At 42.4% G+C, this 26441-nt stretch overlaps 1 protein-coding gene across 1 annotated transcript in view; it reads left to right on the forward strand.

Annotated features, from left to right (window-relative positions):
* Positions 1-26441, forward strand: part of XPO4 (exportin 4) — a 231381-nt gene that overhangs the window by 77127 nt on the left and 127813 nt on the right. Inside the window, exon 5 of the mRNA XM_073613453.1 lies at positions 22905-23021. Coding sequence (XP_073469554.1) covers positions 22905-23021 — 117 coding nt within the window. The remainder of the gene's footprint in view (positions 1-22904; positions 23022-26441) is intronic.

A 26441-nucleotide genomic window follows, 5' to 3' on the forward strand; every position in this document is an offset into this window, starting at 1 on the left:
TTCAAAGGATAGTAATGCATTCTCTTTGATTATGTGGGTTAGATGTGTAATCCCATGTCGACTCCACCAGGTCGAGTCCTGATGACCGAAGAGCTCAGGGAAGTTGGGGTTCCCCGTGGCGAAATACCCATAGGGGACTGTGTCAGTTTTCCCTCCCTCCAGGCCATAAAACTAACCTCAAGAGGGGAGAATCAAGAAACCCCCCCTATTCTTTGCTCTATGAAGTTTATCCCGTAGAGAGGTAGGAGGTTCAAACAAGGTCAACATAAGTGCTGTGGCAGGAGTCAGTGGGTCAGAGTGTAACCAAACATGGACATAGGTGAACTGAGAAGCAAGGAAATAATTTCTTAAATTTGGGCAAGCCAGGCTGCCCGCAATCTTTGCTGCTTGTAAGGCGGACCTGGCTATATGGGGCTGACGGCCGTTCCAAACAAAGGAGGAGAGAATGGAGTCTATTTTTCCCAAAAACCTTTTTAGTGAAAAAAAACTGGGGCAGCTCGAAAACCGTATAGAACTTAGGCATTTTGAATGTGTTAATGCATCCAATTAGATTGGGGTGCAACGACGACCAGGTATGAAACCTATCTATCATTTGTTTGATTATGGGAGTGACGTTAAGTTCTTCATGTTTAGAAATGTCAGCATGTATTTGAATACCTAGGTATTTAAACGAGGATGTCAATTGAATATGCGATCCCTGCAGATATTCTATAGGAAAGGGGAGGCCAACAAGGAAAGCCTGAGACTTTTCCCATCCCACCTGTAGTTCCGAAGCTACGCTGAACTCTTCCGTGACACACAGTAATTTATTGAATGAGCTCTCCCTACCGTCTAGATATATAAGGGCATCATCCACATAGAGGGATGTCTTCTCCAGTGGACCAGAGTGGATGCCCCCTAACTCTGACATCTGCAGCACCGCCAGGGCCAACGGCCCAATGGCCAACGCAAATAGAAGTGGAGAGAGGGGGCACCCCTGTCTGGTACCACTCTTCAAAGGAAATAGTTCAGGTATGTCTCTGTTAGTGCGAACCCTAGCCTTTGGGTCTGCGTATAATAAACGGGCCCATTGAATAAATTATGGACCAATACCCACTCGTGCCATAACTTCCCATAGAAAGGGCCAGCTCACAGTGTCAAAGGCTTTTAACACGTCTAGGGATAGGACCAATCCCCTACCCCACCCCCCGTTTTGTGCGTGCTGCATTATGGATATGCAAGTACAATCTGCGAATGTTGTCAAAAGTGTATCTGCCAGGCATAAAACTGGATCGATCCGGGTGTATGAGGGACAGAATGACCGTTTGAAGTCTAAGAGCAAGAATCTTGGCTAGAATCTTGGCATCGTTATTTCAAAGGGATATTGGACGGTATGACCCACATTGCAGTTTGTCTTTGCCAGGTTTTGGTATAACCACTATAAGTGCTTCATTCATAGTTTGGAAGTTTCCCCAGGGTGAGAGACTCCTGGAAAGTCTTAAGGAGTTTAGGAGCCAGTTCCTCTGTGTGTCTGGTACCATTTTGAGGGGAGTCCATCAAAGCCTGGAGTTCTATTGGTCGGTAATAAACGTATGGCCGTAGTTACCTCCTCCAGCGTAATGGGTTTGTCTAAAGAGCTGCTGGGGGGGTACTAAGTGTTGGCAGATCAAGTGATTCAAAGAAACCTAGGAAGGCTTGTTCTGAAGGGATAGATGTGTTGTCGTATAATGTTCTATAAAAATCTGCAAAGGTCTGGCTAATGGTCAGAGCGTCAGCAGTAGTTGACCCATTGGGAAGTTGAATTTCAGCAATCGAACTATCCTGGAGGTCCGTGTGGGCAAGATACGCAAGGAGCCTACCATTTTTTTCCCCCATGCGAGCAGAGAGGTATAATTGTTGCTTCCTGGTCAAATCCACCATATGGAGCTGAAGCGCCCGATATCTAGTCGCAGAGGAGGGGTTACCCGTATGGCGGGCACGTGCCTCTAATGACTTTTGGAGAGCTGCCTGCATAGCCTGCCCAGCGGATCTGTACCTTTAATGCGTGAAATCTATAAGCCCCTGACTACCACCTGGAAGGCGTCCCAAACGGGGGCCCCCCTCTGCAGAGTCCGTGTTAAGGGACCAGTATTTAGACATGTCGGTCGGGATGAATTCAGAGATTTCCGGCGTGGAGATCAAGAGAGGACTGAGTCTCTGGGTCCGGAACGTCGGTCTATGGCCCATAGTCAAACCCACCTGTATTATAGAGTGGTCAGAGATCATTTGGGATAGGTACGCTATGGACTGGATATGGGGTAAAAAGTCCGCCGTGGCCAGTGCATAGTCTATTCTGGAGAGGGTTGCATAAGACCTGGATTAGCAAGAGAACACTTTGACATTAGGATATTTCCAGTGCCATATATCAACCTATCCATAGGCACTGCACCACTCACAAAACAACTTGGACTCAGACTGTAAGGGTTTCAACCTGTCCAAGGCCGGCTGCAACAGTTAAAATCCCCAAGGATGAGCATGGGACAGTTAAGTAAGGAGGCAAAGTGCACGCTGAGGTCAGCAAACACTGTAGCTGTGACCGGAGGGGGGAGATGAAGGCAAAAATAAGGGGGGTGCCATATATGGTTGCGTATAGGATAACATATTGTCACTTAGGGTCCGGGATGACTTGGTGACACAAGAAAGGTATCCCCTTGCGGATTAGAACTGCAACCCCACGGGCATAGTTAGAATAAATAGAGTGGTAACTATGAGCTACCCAGTGGTTTTTTTTTTTTTTTTTTTTTGGGCCAGAATTTTGGATCCCATGTGATGAGTTTTCTGGAGACACAGAACGTGTGGTTTGCTGTGCCTCAGGGCCTCAAAAATAGAAGCTCTTTTAAATTTAGAGTTCATTCCACGGACATTCCATGAACAAACTGTTCCCTGAGACATGGGACCAAGAGAGAAATTATTATGGCGGGGGGGGGGGGGGGGGAGTCTAGAAAACTCCCCGATCACAGCCGCAGCAGTTCGTGAGGATCGCAGTGCTGCAAAAAAATAAATCCATACATACAATAAAACTATGTACAGAAACATAATCATTACCCAATAAGGGTAGCTTTACCCCTGTGCAGCTCCAAAAAAGGGGAGAGGGCCTATACCTAAAACTTGTACCATGCATGGGGTGCATGCCCAGCAACAGGAACCAAAAGAAATGTCAGGAACATAAAAAAAAGTCAGTGCTCAACAGGTATCAATCGGGAGCATGAACCCCAAGGTAGCTCAGGCCTGTTCAGGAAAGAAACAGGACCAGGTACTCTCCTCTCAGGATATGTATATGGTCAACCATAGTTAACACTGGATAAAGCATCGCTGGTGATGAAAAAGGGAGACTTGGGAATGTGCCAGGGAAGAAAGAGGATGCAGGCGCTCCATCCTTTCCAGCAAAAAGCACGTGGACCAACATCAGGCAGGTGGTTTAGGGGGTCGGGGTAAAGATTCCCGCCAGGGCATCTTTTGGGGATTGAAAAAATTGGACTTTTCCCTGGTAGGCGACCCGGAGGGTGGCAGGAAACAGCATGGAATATTGGATATCCTGCTCCCAGAGTTTCTGCTTGACACCCTGATAGCTGGCTCTGCGGTTGCAGTCTGATGCAGAGTAGTCAGGGAAAAGGGACACCACAGCATTATTGATGCCAAGACTGCCCTTCTTCCTGGCAGCCACCACAATATAGTCCCGATCTCTGTAATTAAGGAGACGAATCACCAGAGTACGTGGTGGGAGTCCTTCAGGGAGGGGGCGCCCAGGAACATGGTGGGTCCTCTCAATCACAAAGCAGGGGGATAATTGAGTGCGGCCAAACTCTTGCTCGAGCCACCTTTCAAGGAAAGCTACGGGATCAGGGCCCTCCACTCGTTCCGGGAGACCAACCAGACGCAGGTTGTTCCTGCGGAGACGATTCTCAAGGTCATTGACCTTGTCCTCCAAGGTGGCAATCTTCCCCCCCATGTGTATTAAGTCTGGGCAGGATGGGGTTAATGGTGTCTTCTAGATCACTAATGCGCTGCTCGGTTTCAGGGACCCGGCCGTGTAATTTCTGCTTGTTCTGCCGCATAATGGTCAGGTCAATCTTCAACCCGTCCACCTTCCTCATAAGGTCTGCATGGTTTACCTTGATAATGGTGAGGACCTCCGATAGCGTGGGTTCCCCACCGCCATCCGCGACCGCCGGATGCCCGGCCGGATGGTCTGGGATCTCAGGGGTGGCCGGTGGGAAGGCATCCTGGCTGTCTGTAAAGAGATCCAGAGTGAAGGCTGGGGATGCACTAGGCCCATGGCTGGTGTTGCAGTGGCCATCTCGGCAGGATCGGGTGGTGATGCTTATCTTTGGTGGGGGTTGTTTCTTCCCTCGCCGCTTTCCCATCCACCAAAATGCCTCCCCAGGGTACAGGAGATGCCCCAGGTTGGTGTGGGCAAAAAATCAGACGTTTTCTGGCTATGGTCGATCAGGATGAAGCAGGATTGTAGGAGAGACAGGAGCTACACAGGAACACGTCTGCTCACATCCCGCTCCAGGCCATGCCCCCTCTTTATTTCTAGCTTTAGTTTTGAAACTAAATGGTAAGGGTTAGATTCACTTTAAAAAAATGTTATTGCTGTCTCTAGTCTGGGGAGATACGCTCCTGTATTTTTCTCGGTGACCATTGTCTCTAGTACAGAACATGAGAGGAAATGAAAAACTTGTCACAAGGGATGATGGTAAATCTTCCACTGAGGAAATCTGTTCCAGTGACAACTGTATTAGAGAGGAATTCTGCTCCATATTGAGAATTTTTACTCTCACTTCCTGTTGTGTCTCTGAAACACGCTGTAAACGGGAATCTCTCTAAAGGGGAACAGATACAGAAAAAAAGAACCTTGTAGGGATTTTTAACATGATTTCTTTTATCCAATACTGAAAAAAGTGTTTTGGATATACAGCGGGTAAAATAAGTATTGCACCCGTTACCATTTTTCTAGGTAAATATATTTCTACAGGTTCTATTAACATGCAGTGTTCACCACATGTCGGTAACAATCCATGCAAAATACATACAAAGAAACCAAAACCAATAAGTTCAGAAATTAAGTTATGTGTAATAAAATTGACACAGAGAAAAAGTATCTCTGATAGTTGAAATCTATCAGTAATTAGAAGGCAATCCTGCCCCTTGTAAATGCAAATTAATCTCAGCTGGTTGTCAACTGATGGCCTATAAAAAGGTGTCTCATTACCAAGGTGTCACACAAGACACATTTCATGATGGGTAAAAGCAAAGAGCTCTCTCAAGACCTTTGCAACCTTATTGTTACAAAACATACTGATGGCATTGGTTACAAAAAGATTTCTAAACTTCTGAATGGTCCAGCGAGCACTGTTGGGGAAATAATCCGGAAGTGGAAAGAACATAATTTCACCATAAACTGGCCACGACCAGGTGCTCTTCACAAGATTTCTGACAGAAGAGTGAAAAGAATTATCAGAAGAGTTGTCAAAGAACCAAGGGCCACTTGTGGAGAGCTTCATAAAGACCCGGATTTAGCAGGTACAATTTTTTTACACAGACACACAGGGGCACACCTCCAGCTCTGCAGCTCTCATCGGCCCTCTTATGACTCATCCCCCCTCCCTTCATGGCAAACTCTCACGAGAGAGAGCGAGCTGTGCATGATGTCATAAGCCTAGGCTTTTTACCAGACAAACAGGAAGTGGGCTGTATAAGGTATTTGCTGGCAGGAAAAAAAAATGTTTTACTATCCAAAGTTAAAACAACAAGGGCAGAAGATTTAATAGATGGAAAGTTGAAAAAAAAATACTGAAGGTCTGCTTTAACCGCCATGGCCTGTAGGCACGCTCACCGCACGAGACTCCATTGCTGAAGAAAAAGCACGTTGAGGCTCATTTAAAGTTTGCTGCACAACATTTACATAAGCCTGTGAATTACTGGGAGAATATAGTCTGCTCAGATGAGACCAAAATTCTCAGTTGGTTTCAAAGAAAGATGATAAAGCTGCTAGAATGGCCCAGCCAATTACCTGACTTGAATCCAATAAAAAAAATCTATGGAAAGAACTAAAGATCAGAGTTCATAGAAGAGGCCCACCTTCAAGATTTGTAGACTGTGTGGAAGAATGGGCCAAAATCACACCTGAGCAATGCATGCGAATAGTTTCTCCATACAGGAGGTGTCTTGAAGCTGTCATTACCTACAAAGGTTTTTGTACCAAGTATTACATTTCAGTTAGCGTGTTCAATACTTTTTCCCTGTGTCATTCCATTTTATTACATATAACTTAGAGGAACTGCAGTCTGCTTACCTAATTTTGTAATAAAAACATCTTTGCATTCTGAAGCTTCCCTCCAACCACTTTGCATATAATTTTATATATACTGTGATTCTGTACTTGCCAAATATGATGCAGAAATCTCCCTCCACTAAGTCTGGCTGCAACAATTCTAACTGTGGGCAGCTGAAGCTGCTGCCTGTTCACTTCCTGGATTTACAAAGACACACACACCTGCAGCCCTGCAGTTCTCATTGGTCCTCTTATGACTAATCCTTCCAATCCTGGCAAAATCTCACAAGAGTGAGAGAGCTGTGTGTGATGTCATAAGCCTAAGCTTTTTACCAGACAAGAAACAGCAAGTGGGCTATATAAGATATTTACTGGCAGCAAAAAAATGTTTTACTATCCAAAGTTAAAACAATGAGGGCAGAAGATTTAATAGATGGAAAGTTGGAAAAAAATGACTGAAGGTCCCCTTTAATTTTTGAACGCATTTGTTTTGGTTTCTTTGTATGGATTGCATGGGTTGTTATCGACATGTGGTGAACATTTCAGGTCAATAGCACCTCTAGAAAAATGGTGACGTGTTCAATACTCATTTTACCCGCTGTACATATATTAATACAGATAATGTATGAATTCTGTCATAGAACCTGCTTTATTTTAAATTGTTGTGTTTGTTGATTTGGGCAGCTTTTTCTTCACGCCTTGTCTCAAAATACAAGATCCTTGCTAACTAGTGATAAGCAAATTACAATTACCCCCCCACCCCCCTCTTTTGGTCAGCCAGGCTTCTGTGCTTGCATATGGTTTGGTATGGATTTGGGGGGGATCCTTCTTAAAATTCATAAGTCCTGAATGATGAATGTCACCTAGCACCAATGTAAACCACAATTAGTGTGCTGATCACCAGCCAAACCAATACAAGTGTCCTCTGGTACCAGTGTCCGGATTGCCTGCCAGCACCCTAAGGGCTCATTCACATGAGTGATGGACTTTACCGCACACTTTAGAAGAACAGTCTGTGGTGCCATTCAGCACAAGTACCAGTGTTGGCCACAATCTGTGTTCTGATAAGCAGCCAGCACAAGTAACAGTGTCATCTAGCATCAGTGTAAGCAACAAACCCGTGTTCTGGTTGCCAGCCAGCAACAATAACAGTGTCATCAGCTACCAGTGTCAGCCAGAATCCGTGTCCTGATTGCCGGCTAGCACTAGTAATTGTGTTGTCAGGTAAGAACGTTGACCATGATCAGTGTTTTGATCGCTATCCAGCAGCAGTGTCAGCCACAATCGGTGTTACACTGTTAGTCATCTGTACTGCTAAGGAGGGAAAAACCTCTTTTAGATTATCACCATTACAAGTTCCTATTTGGATGATTTCCCCTCTATACCTGTGTTGGTAACAACCATAGCATTTTGGATTTTGTTTCAATTTGTCTCAATGACAACATGGTTTGAACTGCTGATGTTTTACACCAGTACTTTGTCCCCTAGTGCGGTTGGACACGACTTAGTGGGGGGCTAGAAAATCTGCACTCTTTAATTTTTAAAGTAGAAGGGCTGTTCCCGTGTGCTAATTTCTGAATTAGTTTTACACTCCTGTTGGATCCAGGAGGACCCCATAACATTGGTGTGAGTGGATCCTAAAAATCAGAAGATTGTGAAGATAGTTACACCTTGAGATGACTTTGCTTGGAAAGTGAAAGCTTGCAACAGGTTTTTGAAATCTGAGAGAACAGGGTAACTTCATTCAGGTCACCAGAGGCTAAATAGTAAGAATTCGTAAACTGGTTCAGCTTTTGATAATTGTAATATTTCTCAGGAAAAGTTTTTTGATTTTTATTCGATCTGTAATTTACATGTGAAAACTGTGGGGTTGATTTACTAAAGGCATAGGGGTTGATTTACTAAAACGGGAGAGTGCAAAATCTGGTGCAGCTCTGCATAGAAACGAATCGGCTTTCAGCTTCAGCTTTTGAGAAAAAAAAAAATTGGAAGCTGATTGGTTTCTATTCAGAGTCGTGTCAGATTTTTCACTCTTAATTTTTAGTAAATCAGCCCTATAGGCTGTTCACTTTGCAAGGAAAGTTGCACTTTGAATTTGCGAATTTGCCGCAGAACGTGGTGAATGAGGTAAGGCTCTGTTGTCTTTGATCATCCAATCATATGCACGCCAAAATCAGATATTTTTTTTTCTTGCCTAAGGTTGGGTGTCTTTGGCAATCTGAAACTTCACATTCACGAAGCTCTAGGGCAAATTCCCTTGCAAAGTTTAACTTCTTTTGTCTTTAGTAAACAAACCCCTGGTAGTTCTCAGCATAGGCAGTAAAATGTTCAATATTGTACACACAATCAGAAAATCATACAAAAATACAAAAAAGCGATCATATGATAATCTGATTGTTAGTACACAGCTTTCGTCCAAAATTATCCAAAGGGACAAACATTTTTCTTGTACAATACCAGATCGTACGGTTTTCATATACTCAGCACAGTTTTCATCAGAAAATACAATATAACAAATTACATCACATCAATTTGTATTGTGTCGTACGAGAATTTTCAAACTTTAGTAACCTTCATTTTCTGGTACAATGTTTTTGACATGAAAAGGGAAACCAGATAACAAATTGCCACACAGGGGATATAAGCGTGAAGCATAAGACAGATGTTCACACAAAAATACAAAGTAAAACGTGCTATAAGGTATAAATTATAGACTAAAAACGACCCTCAGGCTGGGGATCAGTGCGGAATGCCTGGGCCTGTAGACTCAGGGGCTGACTTGGACAAGGGGAGCGGAGCTGTCCATAATAATGGGGAGAATAAAACCCAAAACCAAACTAGGCACGGGACAATACTAAAAAACACAACAGCAGGGAGTGAGGATGAGTGGGTTTATAAGAGAGCGGCAGGCAAGAGACCCAGAAACAGAACGGGTAAGAGGGGAGGCAAAGAGCAAGTGGGAAAGGGAAAAGAAAGGTCCCCCAGGCTGGGGATGGGGTCAAATTAGTTTGAGAGTCCTAGACTGGTCAGGTGCACAGTACGGAATCTATACCTTGAGAAATTTGGCATGGGAGTCGTGGAGGACACTGGACATTTTTTCATGAATCATGGGGGTTGTCAAGGTGTTCTTTACCTCCGGAAATGAAACAGCCGGCTTTTTGCAGGCTCTTGCTATTGTGCATTTTAGCAGCAATAAACAGGTATGTGACTAGTTTCTGCTGGTGAGAGAAGAGGCCCAGGATCGAGCGAAGACTAGCAAGCAAAAAAAAAAAAAAAAAAAGCGATAATTCGTCCGAAAATCTCATTGTGTGTGTCAGGCTTAAGTAGGATTTCTACTTGCGCTTTTGTGTTTTGGGCGGAATCCATTTTCACATCTTAGCACAAAAACAGAGTTATCAAGTGGAGAGCAATTTTGGTGGTATTGATGTACGGAGGGCTTGTGTGAACCTGATATGTGGTTCATGGCTTTAGAAATGAGTCTCTAGCATCTAGTGACTGATGGGTTTACCTTATGCTCCTGTTGTTCTTATCTGTTTCAATAAAGAAGCAGCTGACTGCCTTTGTTAGTGCTAACCTTTTGTCTAGTTTATTTTGGGGAATAAAGCCCCTGGGCCCATGCCAAGAGATTATGGACAACAATCCGTTTCAAGAACAAGAGGAGACCACTGTGCCAGAGAATTTTGCTTTTGAGTTTGAGGTGCTGTCACTACCTTGAATGTGTGACTATGCTCCTGATAGATCCGTTTTACTGTGATGGGATTTCATTTTTTTTTTCCTTGCGCTCAGCTCAGATTTTTGATCAGACGGCTAACAAACAATTTTGTAAAAGCTGGGTTTGTTAAGCAAAATACTGACGTGAGAAGCATCCAGTAGAAGCCACTATTTGTTCAACCTCTAGGCTGCCTGTTGGTTTCAGTCTGAGTCACCTCACTCAAATCCACAAAGGGATGCTTCCACTTGCATTACCCAGCTCAGCTCTTTCACCCTTGGTTCCTAGGAGCAGGTCCTATTCTCTGTCTTTTATTTGCCCTTTATCATTAAAGTGGTTGTAAAGGCTGAAGGTTTTTTTTTACCTTCATGCCTTCTATCCATGAAGGTAAAAAACCTTCAATGTGCAGCTCTTTACCTAGCCCCCCTCCCCCACTACTTGCCTGATCCCAATCTAGTGCTGTGCACAGGAGCCTCGGCTCTCATGGGTCTCCCTCTGCTCATTGGCTTCCTCTGCTGTCAATCACAGCCAGTGAGGAAGGGGCGGGGCTGATCTGCATTCTGTGTGTCTGGGGGAAGCAGCCAGTAGTGCCTACGGGGGGGACCTGAGAAGAGGAGGATCTGGGCTACTCTGCAAAACCATTGCACAGAGCAGGTTTTTTTAAAGTAAAATATCTGAAGCTATGGGGTCACTTTAATACCACACACCATTGATCCCCTCCAGACATCTTATCCACAGAGAAGAGCTTCGCAATTTGGGCAATGGAGAAGTGTGATGCTATGGGTTTTTTGTTTCATACCAAGCCCCCATGTTCCCTTACTAATAATTCAACACATCAAATCGGATACCTCTCTAATTTTCACTAGACTGCAGGTACTATTCATAAGCTTCTAAGTCCAAAAGGTTTTTTTTACCTTTTAAGGTTCCATTCATACTTGTACGACTGTGACTTTGGAGTGTAACTTTGGATGGGTGCGTCTTGGATGCAACTTTGGCTTTGACCAATGATAATGGACAACTATTGCACAACTGTCACACGTTTAACAGTCAGGTGTGACTTTTGAGGTTTACATTGCAGTCAAGTCGCATGAAAGTCAGTGCAGGAACCTTTTTAAAGTCGCTGCGACTTTTTCGCACATATTTGAGCGATTGTCATAAAAAAACATGAGGTGTGACTTGTCATGCGACTTTAGTGTCCAAAGCTGCATGACAAGTCGTAAATGGAGCCTGATCCCATACCGGCATTAAGGTAAAAAAAAAGTTCACTTGGGGGCACAGACCAGTCATAAAAATCTGACAGGTGTTCTAATCCCTCTGCCTTTAGTTATACTTAAAATGTTAAATTGTGGTTTCCACTGGATGTGCCATCACCCTTTCTTTTGGCTGTATTTTGTGCTTGTATGTTATCTGTTACTTTAACCATTTGTCAGTGATCAGTAGATCGATATTTCAGCCAAAATTTAGTGTACACTCATCTGAATGGATAAGTACACACCTTGTGTATCTTCCCACAGTGTCACTGCACTGAATATATGTTATTCTCCCCACGATAGTATACGTATGTGTTGTAGCGCATTTAGCTATCGGCTTCTATTTCTTATTTTGGTGTTGAAGCATACTCCAAATTGCGTAAATAATAAATTGTAGGTAAATAGACGATTTAACTCATTAAACTTATGTACTGCACCATTTCTTCACTTTACACCCTATTGGCTACATTATGCATTTTAGATCATATGTGTCATGTGCACTGTCTTATCGTCATATGATATCCATATATGTGCATATACAGCGTGGATTCTGTTTTGTTTTGTTTTTTTTTTTTTTTTTTTTTGAACCTGCTCCCAACAACTAATCTCCCTCTGTCATAGACACTAATACCTCTTTAATGAGGATCCGGCAATACATTGCATCTGCTGTTCGACCGTTCTTGAAAGTAAATTATTCCATTGACCTTTCACCCCATAACCCTAATACTGTTCTTGTTTCACTTGCACTGCTGCTTTCCAGGCTGACCTCTTGGCTCAGTACACATCCCCAAGTACAGAGAGTCAGCTGCTACTTTCCTATCTATCCATGTACTGCTCATTTAAAACAAGTCTTTTAAGAGGTACATGCATTTGTGTGAAGTGACTTGTATAAATAATGAATGATGATTGTTGATGAAAGATTGCCACAAGTGTGTTGATGAAACAGATGCCGACTCTTAGCAGAAAGAAAGGAGTAGTAAAGTTTATAGCATGGCCTTAAAAATAAAAAATCTCTACTGGTAGAGATTGGTCTCTACTGTCTACTGGTCTTTTGGTAGAGTTGGTGGGTATGTGTGGTGTGTGGTTTTTTTTTTTTTTTTTTATAGCAATTTCAGCCAGCGGGTAATGTTGCCATGTCAGTAAAGAGTTAATGCCATCTTGTATATTTCAGTTGTCATTGAAAAAAATAATCACTTTTTGGAGAATGTTACTTCATAGAATCAAAGGTGAATTTAAGACTTCGTAATAGTTTCATTAGGTGTCCCAATCCCATAGTCATTCCATAATAGGTATCGCAACAATTACAAGAAAATTGGGACTTTAGAGGCTAAGTTCACCTTTGTGAACCTGTTAAATGTTCCACCAGTTTTTAGGGTGGAAAATGTTACATGTTCCCAATGCTGCAGCCGTTGCCTGATCCCCGCAATTCCTGTGACAGTAGTCACTTTTCGAAATTAGTGCCGCCATGTGGTGCTCCACCCACACGGGCGTGTCTTTCACACAGCTCTGTGTTTAAATGAACTACAAGTTCTGACAACCTTTGTGGCTGTTGGCTTGTAGTTCTCCTTGAGTAATGATGATAATTCCTGCCATCTGTCATCGTGATACTTTCTGTCAGCGTACCTGCTTGCCCGTACAGGATGGATGGGCACATAGATACTCTGACAGATCTGCAGGATACCTGCATGGCTGGATCGCTGGTGCAGTGCTTTACAGACTCCAAAAATAAATAAATGCATTTTTTTTTTTTTACCTGCAAAAAAAAAAAATGTGTGTGTATATATGTATGTGTGTGTGTGTGTGTGTGTGTGTGTGTGTGTGTGTGTATATATATATATATATATATGTATGTGTGTATATATATATATATATATGTATGTGTGTGTGTATATATATATTATGTATATATATATATATATATATATATATATATATATATATATATATATATATATATTTTTTTTTTTTTTTAAATATAGCTCTCAAGAGACCATAACACCAAATACACAGGCATTTAAAAACGATGTGAAAAAAACCCACAATGCATATAAAAAAACAAAGAAGATTGCATTTATAGCGCCATAACAGATAGTAGTTCTGTCTACAAGTTTTGCTAGGACTGCTTTATCCGGACATGGGGGCCAATCTTCATGAATATTGTAGTATAAGTCTAGAGATATTTTATTTTATCATTGAAAAGTAAATAGACCCCCTCAAAAAAAAATAATGCACCAAAACAAAAAATGAGAGCAAAATTTCCATATGAATAAAATACATAGTCAAAGCATATACTGTGTCTATAGCACTCATTAAAAAAAAAATTGACTTGCATACCTGACACACCAAAAACAAAAACACAAGGTTTGCAGGAGTTGTTGGTCTTCCCCGGCCTGAGGGGAGGACAAAGGGGCCAACTATCTGTTATGGTGCTATAATTGCAATCTTCTTTATTTTTTATATGTACTGAGTGATTTTCACAATTGTTTCTTTTTAAATTGATATAATAAACATTTGCATGTTTATTTGCCTGTTTGGTGTTATGGTCTCCTGAAGGCTATATTTACAGTCTCAATTTTTTGTTTATGGATTACTAGTAGGAGAAAGGAGGTGGGTTTGAAAAATGTCTCACTACTATATTTACCATGGGTCCATGATGGTAATATGGTGGGACACTGCGCGGTAGTCCAATAGATGAGCGCGTTCATGTATCATGCTTGGTCAACATCTTGCCTCCTGAAGATCATGTCTAATAAAGTGATCATTAAACATCTAAATGCCATTTTTTTGGGGCTGACGAGTAAGGTGTTAACATATAACTTTTAAGCTGTTCCATTCAGTGGGTAAGGAATTAAGCAAGTAACCATCACAACTGTAGTTGATAATTCAGGAACTGAATCAACTGGGATTCATTCTAGCCCAGAAAATGTGTACCTTCAGCAGATCTAGTATGTGGTTTGGAGGACTCTGCCCATTTATTATTGGGTTAACCAATGCTAAATTGAATGTCAGTTTGGAATCTGTTTATAACTCAACCCTGATTTTGGCTTTTCTATAATGTCTGCACTGTAGTAGGCTTCAATTTGTAACTTCTGAAGCGAACTGACTGCTGGATTTGCAGATTCATGACAAAAAGGCAAAAATGTATGAAATAGAGATTTTTTTTGTTTAATACAGTTGTGCTCATACGTTTACTTACCCTGGCAAAATTTATGATTTCTTGGCCATTTTTCAGAGAATATGAATGATAACACAAGCTTTTCTTTCACTCATGGTTAAGGTTTGGCTGAAGTAATTTATTATCAATCAACTGTGTTTACTCTACTTTAAATCATAATGACAACAGAAACTACCCAAACGACCCTGATCAAAAGTTTACATCTCCCAGGTCTTAATACCGTGTATTGCCCCCTTTAACATCAATGACAGCTTGAAGTCTTTTGTGGGATTTGTGGTTGAGGCTCTTTATCTTCTCAGATGGTAAAGCTGCCCATTCCTGTTGGCAAAAAGCCTCCAGTTCCTGTAAATTCGTGAGCTGTCTTGCATGAACTGCACGTTTGAGATCTCCCCAAAGTGGCTCAATGATATTGAGGTCAGGAGACTGAGATGGCCACTCCAGAACCTTCACTTTATTCTGCTGTAGCCAATGACAGGTCGACTTGGCCTTGTGTTTTGGATCATTGTCATGTTGGAATGTCCAGTACGTCCCATGTGCAGCTTCCTGGCTGATGAATGCAAATGTTCTTTTTTGATAACATACTGCATTCATTTTGCCATCAATTTTGACCAAATTTCCTGTGCCTTTGTAGCTCACACCGCCCCATGACCTTGGTGTTTCACAGTAGGAATGGTGTACCTCTCATCATAGGCCTTGTTGACTCCTCTCCAAATGTAGTGTTTATGGTTGGGGCCAAAAAGCTCCATTTTGGTCTCATCACTCCAAATAACTTTGTGCCAGAAGGTTTGAGCTTGTCTCTGTGCTGTTTGGCATATTATAAGCGGGATACTTTGTGGCATTTGCGTAGTAATGGCTTTCTTCTGGCGACTCGACCATGCAGCCCATCTTTCTTCAAGTGCCTCCTTATTGTGCATCTTGAAACAGCCACACCACATGTTTTCAGAGAGTCCTGTATTTCACCTGAAGTTATTTGTGGGATTTTCTTTGCATCCCGAACAATTTTCCTGGCAGTTGTAGCTGAAACCTCAGTTGGTCTACCTGACCGTGGTTTGGTTTCAACAGAACCCCTCATTTTCTACTTCTTGATTATAGTTTGAACACTGCTGAATGGCATTGTCAATTGCTTGGATATCTTTTTATATCCCTTTCCTGTTTTATACAGTTCAACTACTTTTACCCACAGATCCTTTGACAAACCTTTTGCTTTCCCCATGACTTAGAAACCAGAAATGTCAGTGCAGCACTGGATAAAAGATGCAAGGGTCTGTCGAGAGTCCCGAAACTCATTGACCTTTTTTACACACACACACACACACACACACACACACACACACACACACTACAAGCAAACAGATCCTAGGTGAGGATGGGTTACCTTTTAACCATTTGCCGACCGGGCCATTGCCGAAAGATGGCAACAGCGCGGTCGGCTAGTTCTGGGTGGACGTCATTCCAGAATGTTGCTCCCGCGCACCCCCTGGGGCGTGCACTCGGGAACATCTGTGCTGATCGCGGCCGTTTACCACGTGATCGTTCCGTCAAATGACGGAGCGATCACATGTAAACAAACCGGCGTCACGTCATGACGCCGGTTCCTCCCTCCCCTCTCTGTACCGATCGGTACAGTGCGGAGGGGGAGAGATGGCAGCGCTGTGGGCTGGATGTTTAGTGCCCACAGCGCTGCTCAATATACATAATGGCAATAATCTGCAATACTGCAATACTCTGCAACACTGCATCACTGTGCAACATTCTGCATCACTGTGCCAATACTCTGCATCACTGTGCCAATACTCTGCATCACTGTGCCAATACTCTGCATCACTGTGCCAATACTCTGCATCACTGTGCCAATACTCTGCATCACTGTGCCAATACTCTGCATCACTGTGCCAATACTCTGCATCACTGTGCCAATACTCTGCATCACTGTGCCAATACTCTGCATCACTGTGCCAATACTCTGCATCACTGTGCCAATACTCTGCATCACTGTGCCAATACTCTGCATCACTGTGCCAATACTCTGCATCACTGTGCCAATACTCTGCATCACTGTGCCAATACTCTGCATCACTGTGCCAATACTCTGCATCACTGTGCCAATACTCTGCATCACTGTGCCAATACTCTGCATCACTGTGCCAATACTCTGCATCACTGTGCCAATACTCTGCATCACTGTGCCAATACTCTGCCATAAATTTTAACAGAAACTAAGAATTTTTTTTAATTTTTTTATCGAATTTTCAGTCTTTTTTGATTTATAGCGCAAAAAATAAAAAACCCAGCGGTGATTAAATACCGCCAAAAGAAAGCTCTATTTGTGTGAAAAAAAGGACATAAGTTTCATATAGGTACAGTGTTGCATGACTGAGTAATTGTCATTCAAATTGTGAGAGCACCGAAAGCTGAAAATTGGTCTGGTTAGGAAGGGGGTTTAAGTGCCCAGTTGTCAAGTGGTTAATAGCCATTCAAACCCCTTTTTGTCAACTTGTGTGTATGTTATCAGGCCAAAATGACCAGGGTATGTAAACTTTTGATTAGGGTCATTTGGGTAGTTTCTGTTGCCATTATGATTAAAAAAATAAACACAGTTGATTAAAAATGGCTTCAGCCAAACACTAACCATGAGTGAAAGAAAAGTTTATCTTTCATGCTCTCTGAAAAATTGCCAAGAAATCATAAATTCTGCCAGGGTATGTAAAAATATGAGCACAACTGTATGTTGAACCCTATGCAGAATTTATTTCCCATTTTGGCCTTCTGAATTTTTTTGTTTCAACCAATGAAATTTATCAATTCAAAAATGCCGTAACACAACTTGTGAAAACTCATGCCAATTGCTGTATGCATGTCTGCACTTCAGCCTCCTTCTTGCCCACCTGTACTTTACTATTGGTCAGTAAAACGTTTTATCATATTGAGGGACCATTATTGCGGCGCCGATTGGGTGTCCTGCATTTTTTGGGTTGCTAAACGTATATGCAGTAGGTATCTTACCAGTGGTTTATCACTGTTGCAGTAATCACAGGTTCACGTTAAACAGAATTATTGGTCCCTGATTTTTTTATTTTAAACCAACACGTGTTTAGCAGGTGGTTATTCATCTAGTGAGTAAGTTGTCTACATTAGTTTTACCAGTGGCAATCAGGGAGATGACATACATGAGCTTTAACTTGTCAGTTTTGAAAAGGTTTTTGCTTTGGGTAATTAAAGCAGACGTGTGTTTCAGACATAACTGAGAATTCCTCTATTCTGCTTCACCCCATGGACACCCGCTGGTGTTTACAATTTACATTAACCTCTTAAAAGGTTGAAATAGCTGCCATTGTTGTGGAATGGTACTGTCACTTTAGCTGAACTGAGCCTCGGGAGAAAGGCAGTGACACACGAAGGCTATTCAAGTTTGATCTGTTTAGGTATAGGACAGCAAGAGGGGATTAGGTTTGGCGCGTGCTAGCTAAGATAACAAGCGCCTCTAAGGTCAAGGTATTGACATGAGAGGCATTTTATGTGCAAAGATGCTGCAGTTGGTGGCAGCAGGGCTTGACTGTCAGCTGTTGTGTGAGCCTGCATAAATAGTATCATCGCCACTTTAATCTTCTGCAACACAGAGGTATTGAACATAGCTCAGTCTAAACCTCAGACGTTTGCTTGTGTGCGACACTGTCCCCAGGGGCATAGGCTTGTTTCTTTATGGAGCTCAACGTTTTACTCCATCAAAGCCTTCTTTTTTTTTTCTTGTCTGTTTCTGAATTTGTTGATGTGGAGTGAATTATTATTTTTTTTTTTTTTTTAAAAGCATTTTTCTTTGTTTCTGTCCAAAAATTTTGCAAACAAATAACCTTTCTTTATAAATTTAGGTCAAAATGTATACTGCTAGATTTCCTTTGTGAAAATAACCCAAATCAGTGTTTATTATTTAGTCTATAGGAAAGTTAGTCCACGAACTATGATATATATGTACTGATATGTACTCATTTCTTGAGGCCTGAAAATGCCATATTGTCACCAGGGCAGTACAGCATTATCATATATATAATCATAATAATCATATGTGACAGTGATCAGGGACATTGATGACAGTATGTTACTTTTTTAACACTACTATAGAGAAGTGATTTTTACACACGATTGCAATGTGATCACATGTGATCTGCTGAAATTGGTCACAGCGATCACATGAAAATGGCAGCCGGATGATATAGAGATCAGTCATCGCCTGTGTCAGGTGGAAACAACTGGTGACAGATCACACTGCTGCATGGCCCTGCGAGTGGCCACCTTTTGAGAGGACGTCATATGACCAGTCAGAAGGATGAAAGGCCCGTCTGGCTGTCAATCTGCTATTGGCTGGGCGGTAAGGTGTTAATGTGGTGTGGGGAAAGCTGTGCCTAGTTATAAGCTCCGTTCCTGTACTAAAATGTATTATTCTTAATGATGCACAAAGTGAGCTTTTCACAGTGTGTTTTAGAAGCTGCAGCAGGTTGGTAGAGCCCAACTAATTTCTTGGCTGCAGGATGTCCAGCATCATCTAGCCCAACCTTCCTCCTTTTTTTTTTTTTTTTTTTTTACACATTAATTGCTTATACTAGTGAATTTCACTGCTGTATGCAACCATTTTTACTGAATAAAATGGATTCATTCAGTGTATATTTTTATTAGCTGTAATTGGCAACAGCAAATCGCATGGTACAGATAGACTGTGATTGGCACTGTCTGTTCCATGTGATCACATGGAACAATCACAGCTAGCAATACAATTGTACACGATGAATGGAAGCCATCCATTGTTTACAATTGTCATGTGATCTGCTGTGATTAGTCACAGCAATCACTTGGTACCAGCAGCGGCCTGGTACAGTGATCTGTCGTCAGGTGGACACAGCCGGTGACAAATCACACCGCAGCGAGGCTTGTTCCCGGACGACGTCATATGACATTCACCCGAAGCGACGAGTGTCCCGCCCGGCTGTCATTTTGTCTCTAAGCTGGTTAGAATCTGGTTAATAACTTCCAGTCCAAATTCCTGAAAAACTGGGAACTGTGGCTTGATTAAGCTTTACCATCTCTAAATCCAGATAGCCTGAGTGCTCTATAGTTTTTCTGCCGGATCTCTGGACCCAAGTCTGGGGGGGGGGGGTTGAGCTTTGTCCTTCTCCACTTCTTTCTATGCTTCCCCCCTTTTGGCTCTTTCTCTTAACACTTTTGGACTGCTTGTGTGTATCCTATGGTTGGTGGTTTATTGGGTCCCACATTGTTCCCGTTTGGAAGCTTGCCAGTGGTTCCTGCACCACAAATACTTTTGATATGCTTTACCTTGTTGGGGATTTAGATCTCTGTTAATCATTTGTACCCCCTGTGTAGGTTAAATGTCTCATGTAATGTCTTTCTTTACCAAACAATAAAAATAATTCAGTTGAAATACAGCCTCCATAGAAATGCCCACTCCTCCAGACTGACCTATGTAATTTGCATAATTATAAAGGGGAAGGGAGGAGCCAGGGTAGGCAAAATAGATGTAATTATACTTCAGCTTTAACTGTTTGACTGCTTTCCTCTCAGGGAACATGTACACTTCATTGGGCTTTACTTCATGGACAAGTGTTTTGCCATTGATTTATTTTTTTTGCCTTTTTGAGGTTTAAAATATAAGTCCCTATTGTCTTGTAAAAATACATTCATGACAAACCGTGAAAAATGACTACAGATCCCTTAACATTAATGTCACAATCAGGGTTTTAGGCTCGGAAGGCCAGTGGCTGTAGCAGGAGAAAGGCTCATGCACAAACCAGCAGGATAAATACATTAGCAGATTACCCCTGGGAGGTGAGCAAGTCCGGGTGAGTTAGCAGATGTAGCACGTCAAGCAGAGGGGATAAAGTGGAAGCATAGGCGAGGAACAAGCCAAAGATCGGTAACAAATGGTAATGAAGATATGGAGGGCAATAGGAGCGTAAGGAGCAAGATATTGGCTGGTGAAGAGCACAATAATCTGCAGAACAGGAAGTGCAAAGGCATAGACTAAATAAGAAGTTCATGGGAGGAGCGAGGAGTTCACGGTTGACCAGAAACAAGATACAGTAAGGTTGTCCAAGGTATCAGGTAGGGAGCTGCCCAGCTTCTCATGTGGCTCTGCTAGAATAGCTTCTGCCAGACACAGCAGAGGTCCTGGGGTCAGATCCGGGTCCTGACAATACTCCGCTACCAGGACAGCCCCTGGAAGTCTTAGAGCCAGGTTTGTGAGGAAACCTTTGAAATTCTCTTGTTAATCTAGGGGCATACATGTTCTACTCAGGTTCACAAGAATTTTCTTTTGGCCCATATCCTTCCCATTGAACCAGACAGATATTGGGATTTAATCCTAAAAATCCTGGAATGAAGATTTTTCTCAACCACAAATCTTCTCCACTTTGCACCTCAACAGCTGAAGGGGATGGGAGAATTCTCCCAAAGAGTGTTTTCATAAAATGGTTTGAGTGTAGATGAAACATGGGGTGAATCTTCATACTGTCATGAAGTTTTAAGTGAAAAGTAACTGGGTTTTTGCCCAACATTGAAGATGAAACATGTGAGCTTCATACCTTTGTCTGAAGCCTCTTTTGAACATTCTTGAGCCGCTTTCAAAGTCTTGATCAGTTTCTCCTGAATCTCCTGTAGGTAATCTGCTGGTAACAGCAGGCATTGGAGTTGAGATGGGAAGATCAGAAATAAAAACTGGTTTATAACCAGTGTTTTAAGAAACTAAAAAAGGACTTTGAGAAGTGGAGTTAAGTTTAGAATTGTTTTATAAGCAAATTCTGCCATAGGAAGATGATCCACCCAGTCATCTTGAAGATAACTGACAATACATTGAAGGTATTGCTCCAGAGTTTGTTTGATCGGACCCTTAGCCTGTGGATGAAAAGCAGAGGTTAGATTAATTGTTACACCTGGAAGGCTTTTCCAAAACTTTGAAGCAAGCTGCAGCTCTCTGTCTTACACAAATTCCCTGGTGGGTGATGTGGGCTCACCGGAAGCATGGGGTCTAAGCACTAACCAGTCTTCCCCAGTACCCTGATGGTGGAGATGAGTTTTACTTTGTCCTCGTGCCAGGTCACTGTCCTCAGGATCTCCCCACCAGGTGGTGAGCAAGTCAGGATGAGGAAGTCGATGTAGCAGGTAGGCATCAAGCAATAATATAGTCAGTTAACAAGCCAAAGGTCATTGACACGTGGTTGAAGGTTGGTATCAAGCGTAAGCATATTGAAGGAACAAGCCAAAGTTCGGTAACCATTGGATAGAATGGCAGCAGGAGCATAAGGAACAAGGTATTGGCTGGAGAAGAGCACAATAATCTAGCAAACAGGAAGTGCAAAGGCATGGCATAAATAGGAAGTTATAGTGGAGCAAGGAGTTCAAAGTTCACCAGAAACAAGAAAGTTGTCCAAGGGAATAGACAGGGAGCTGTCCAGCATCTCAGGTGGCTCAACAAGAACAGCTACTGCCAGACACAGCAGAGGTCCTGATATAGTATTTTGTCCCACATGTTAATATGATGTTCAGGTGGATAGTTTTCTGTATACAGTACTAGTATTTTTTTTATTTTAGTAGTCTTTGACTTGCAACATTGTGTGTTAAAGTGGTTCTAAAGACTTTTTACCTTAATGCATTATCGTATTAAGGCGAGAAACCTTCTGCGTTTAGGTTTCCCCTGCCCCCCTTATACTTACCTGAGCCCAATCTCAATTCAGCGTGGTGAACGAGCGCAGCTGCACCCCAGTAGGGTTGGCTGGGAGGGACAGTAAGTGCTGTCCAAAATTTAAAAAACGTTTTGACTGAAATTCAACTTAAACAATAGTCCAACCATCGGACCGAGCTTTAATCAGCGTTTAGAGAGCAACAGTAGATCTCTAGGTACCATAGCAGCAGTCATGCATACACGTAATGTAAGTGTTTATATTGTACCTTTAGTTACTAAAACTGGAGCACACAGAATCTGGTGCAGCTTTGCATAGCAAGGAATCAGCTTCTAACTTTAGCCTGTTCAATTAAGCTTTGACAATAAAACGTAGAAGCTGATTGGTTAAATCCCCTCCCATTGTGTGACGAGACTGTGCTTAATTCCTACATGGTTTGATTGTCGCATCCTTTGCATTTCAGGCTGTGTAAGCAATATGGTGCGTGCAAGCACAATTTCAGGAAAATGCATAAAGGACTAATTTGCATAATGTTGAGTTTTTCTTCTGTCACAGTATAATCATCCCCTGGCATCTGTAGTTGGAAAGCGTGAATCTGTCCTTCATGCATATTAAAAATGCTTGTGAGAACATAGTTTTCATATGATCTCTCCTAATTAATGGGCTAAGTTAAGTTTTGCATCCAAACTAAACAGCTGTTCCTCTGTATTGGTGGTTATACTAATGGAAACATAATAATACAATACTACTTTACAACGTATTATATGCTTTGTCTTTTATATTCTCTCCACAGCAAACATTGGCTTGTTCCATATTAACGGCACTACTTATAGAGTTTTCAAGTTCCAGTAAAACCAGTAATATTGGCCTCAGTATGGAATTTCATGGGAACTGCAAAAGAATATTCCAGGTGAGGATTTTCCATAGTTTGGGGATATAAATGTAATACAAAGATTTTGCAAAATGGAACATCCACATATATAATGGCATGGAACCACTATTTAAAGGTGACTAGCTGAGATCAACTATCAATGCCTTTTGAACTGTGTAAGATAATTATGAGAAATTCTACAAGTTTAGCATAAGAATGGATTCGATTTATTACTATATTTGGGGAAAACCAGACAGTTATATATGAAGGTAGTGAAGCTGTACACTGCTAATTTTATGTATGTTAACTAATTCTGTTGCAGTGACATTCTACCCATTTGATGCATTTCGCCTGCCATGCTTAATCCATTCAGGGGAGTGGGCACTGTGCAGGCAGTTTTGAATTTCTAATTTGTGAGTACCCATCAGCAAAGGAGCAACCAAGGCATAGTGGTGAGGGAAAAGGTAGTTTCACCGAGATGTGGTCACTGCTTAACATCCCAGACATTTTTCTTCTGCTGGGGTATCCAGGATTGGAGCTTGTCTCCCCTCAGCAGGCAGTCATAGAAATGCAGAAGAGTGACAGCAGAAATAAGACTAAGTTGTCCAAGTTTTTTGTCTGAGTATAGAGCCATGTTTGAGTCCACTTACTGATGACTCACTACTTTTTGCTGGAAGTATCTTTCAAGCATCAACTATTCTTCCAGTAAAATAATACTTTCTAAGATTCGTTTTGAGCTTTCCTTTTGCTATAGTAGTTTGAGGTCATGTCCCTGTGTTCTTGATCTTGGCTTTATATTGAAACTACTGCCCTCCTGAACCTTATTCACCCCCTTGATGTATTCAAAGGTTTCAGTCATATCTCCTATTTCCCTTCTTTGCTCCAGACCATTCCTGAAGTCCCTTCTGACTTATTCCTTAGGCCTTTCACAATTTTTGTTGCGTGTCTCTGGATTTATTCTATCTTATCAATATATTTTTGTAAATGAGGTCTAACTAAAGATCTATATAGGGGAATCAGGACCTCCTTTCTCCTGCCAGTGACCCCTCCAGTGATGCATTCTAGAATTCTATTTGCTTTTCCCACTGATTAGCCACACTATTTGTTAATTTTGCAGTCATTTAACCGCTTCAGCCCCAGAAGATTTTACCCCCTTCCTGACCAGAGCACTTTTTGAGATTCGGCACTGCGTTGCTTTAACTGACAATTGCGCAGTCGTGTGACGTTGCACCCAAACAAAATTGACGTCCTTTTTTCCCACAAATATAGCTTTCTTTTGTTGGTATTTGATCGCCTTTGCGGTTTTTATTTTTTTGCGCTATAAACCAAAAGAGCGACAATTTAAAAAAAAAACATATAATTTTTTACTTTTTGTTATAAATAGCCCCTAAAAATATATGAAAAAACTATTTTTTTCCTCAGTTTAGGACGATATGTATTCTACATATTTTTGGTAAAAAAAATCGCAACAAGCATATATTGTTTTGCGCAAAAGTTATAGCGTCTGGCCACAGGGCGAAGCGACGTTGCATAACGTCGGTTCGCCCAACTGTGCCATTCTGCCGTGGCTGGTCGGCAAGTGGTTAAAGTACCCCCATACCTTTTTTTTTTTTTTTTTTTTCCCCATCCGTAGTCCTGACCAACACTGTACCCCCCAATATTGTACTTTGTCAAGGGATTCTTTTTTCACTAGGTGCTTTATTTTACATTTAGAAATCTTAAAACTCAGTTTACACCTCCAGCAATGCAAAGTAGACAACCTTGACCCCCTCAGACCCCAAAATTGGGACCAAAGTTCCCTTCACAGGGAAGTGCTGCCCCCACTGATGTGAGTTTTGATGGGAACTTTTGGACAGGGGGTTGTGTCCTTAGGTTACGAGCTGGACGTTTCCCACCTCACTACTTGTCCTCCAAAGTACCATTGCCCCCTCTATGCAGAGGATATTTGCAAAGAGCTGAACCTAGCTCTGTTGGTTGTGGCCATGGTCTGAGTCTACTTAAAGTGATTGTAAGGGTTAGTTTTTTTTTTTTTAGAACAAACCTATAATTCTTACCTCCACTGTGCAGCTCGTTTTGCACAAAGTGGCCCCAATACTTGTCTTCTGGGGTCCCCAGATGTCTCTCGTGGCTCCGCCCCACATCAGATAACCCCCTAGGAGAAGCACTCTCCTGAGGGGGTTATCTTGCGGGCGCGCTCCCGAGTCCAGCATTCGGCGTCCATAGACGCCGAATGTAAGACTCTACCCTGCCCCCTGGTGCCTGCATCATTGGATTTGATTGACAGCAGCGGGAGCCAATGGCTGCACTGCTATCAATGTATCCAATCAAGAGCCGAGAACCTCGGGCAGAGAGACAGCGCGTCCCTGCTGGGTCAGCTTCCAGGGCTCAGGTAAGTAAAATTTGGCGGGGCTGGCGGGCCGGTCACTGCCAATGCATAGGATGCATTAAGGTGAAAAAACATGAAGGTTTACAACCCATTTAAAGCTGTTCACAGTTCCAAAACTGAACGTTGACGTCGGTCCCATTCTGGACCTCCAAAACCTTGAACCCCTTTCTGAAGGTCACACATTTCCAAATGGACTCTGAGATTTTAACTGCTCCCATCTGGGAGAACTCATGGCTTCAATCAATACAAAGGATGCATACTTGCACATCCTGACATCACCAGCATTTTCTATGCTTTGCGGTGGAGAATCAGCATTTTCCTTAATCGTACATCACGGGACACAGAGCCATAGTAATTACTATGTGGGTTATAGTCCACCTTCAGGTGCTGGACACTGGCACACCCTAAACAGGAAGTTGCATCCTTTATATGACCCCTTTCACTACTGGGAGTATCTGAGTTTTTTCGCCAGTGTCTAAGGTGTTGGCCACGATTGAAGATGTGCTGTGCTGAGCTCCTCTGGAGCAATCCTTGCTGGGGCTAGCTATGCAGCTGGATCCATTCAAAGTGTCTTTTAGGCCAAATTGAATAGTACCCAGGCCTTGTGTCCAAAGAAACAAGGTATTGCCTGTAACGCTTCTCTTTTTAGAGAGCTGGACCCCAGGATCCAGTACTTTTGGTATCAAGGCCATAAAGTTTTACTGGCGGGGTGCTTTTTACAGGTCCAGGATTGTGGGTTCCCCACAGGTCCCCAATTCCTGAAGGTTTAACGGAACCTACCCTGAAGGGTGAAGATTGGGTCTGTTGGTTTTACCACAGAAAACCCTGCGGCGGGAAAGGTAAGTGGAGTTTTTCTAAGGAATTTTTAAATCTTCTTATGAAATGTCTCCTTTTAAAGTAAATGTTGTCATGCCTAAGTGTCAGCACTGGGGGCTGTATGGAGCACGTACCTTCTTATGCTTGGCTCATCGATCATGCTGTGTCACAGAAGCAGCAGACTTTTTTCCTCCGGCTAGCAGGCAGACCTCCGGTAAGTTTGGGGGGTTTTGCTTCCTCTAGACACCCCCACCTGA

This window comes from Aquarana catesbeiana, linkage group LG02, assembly GCF_042186555.1.
Source record: "Aquarana catesbeiana isolate 2022-GZ linkage group LG02, ASM4218655v1, whole genome shotgun sequence".
NCBI lineage: Eukaryota > Metazoa > Chordata > Amphibia > Anura > Ranidae > Aquarana > Aquarana catesbeiana.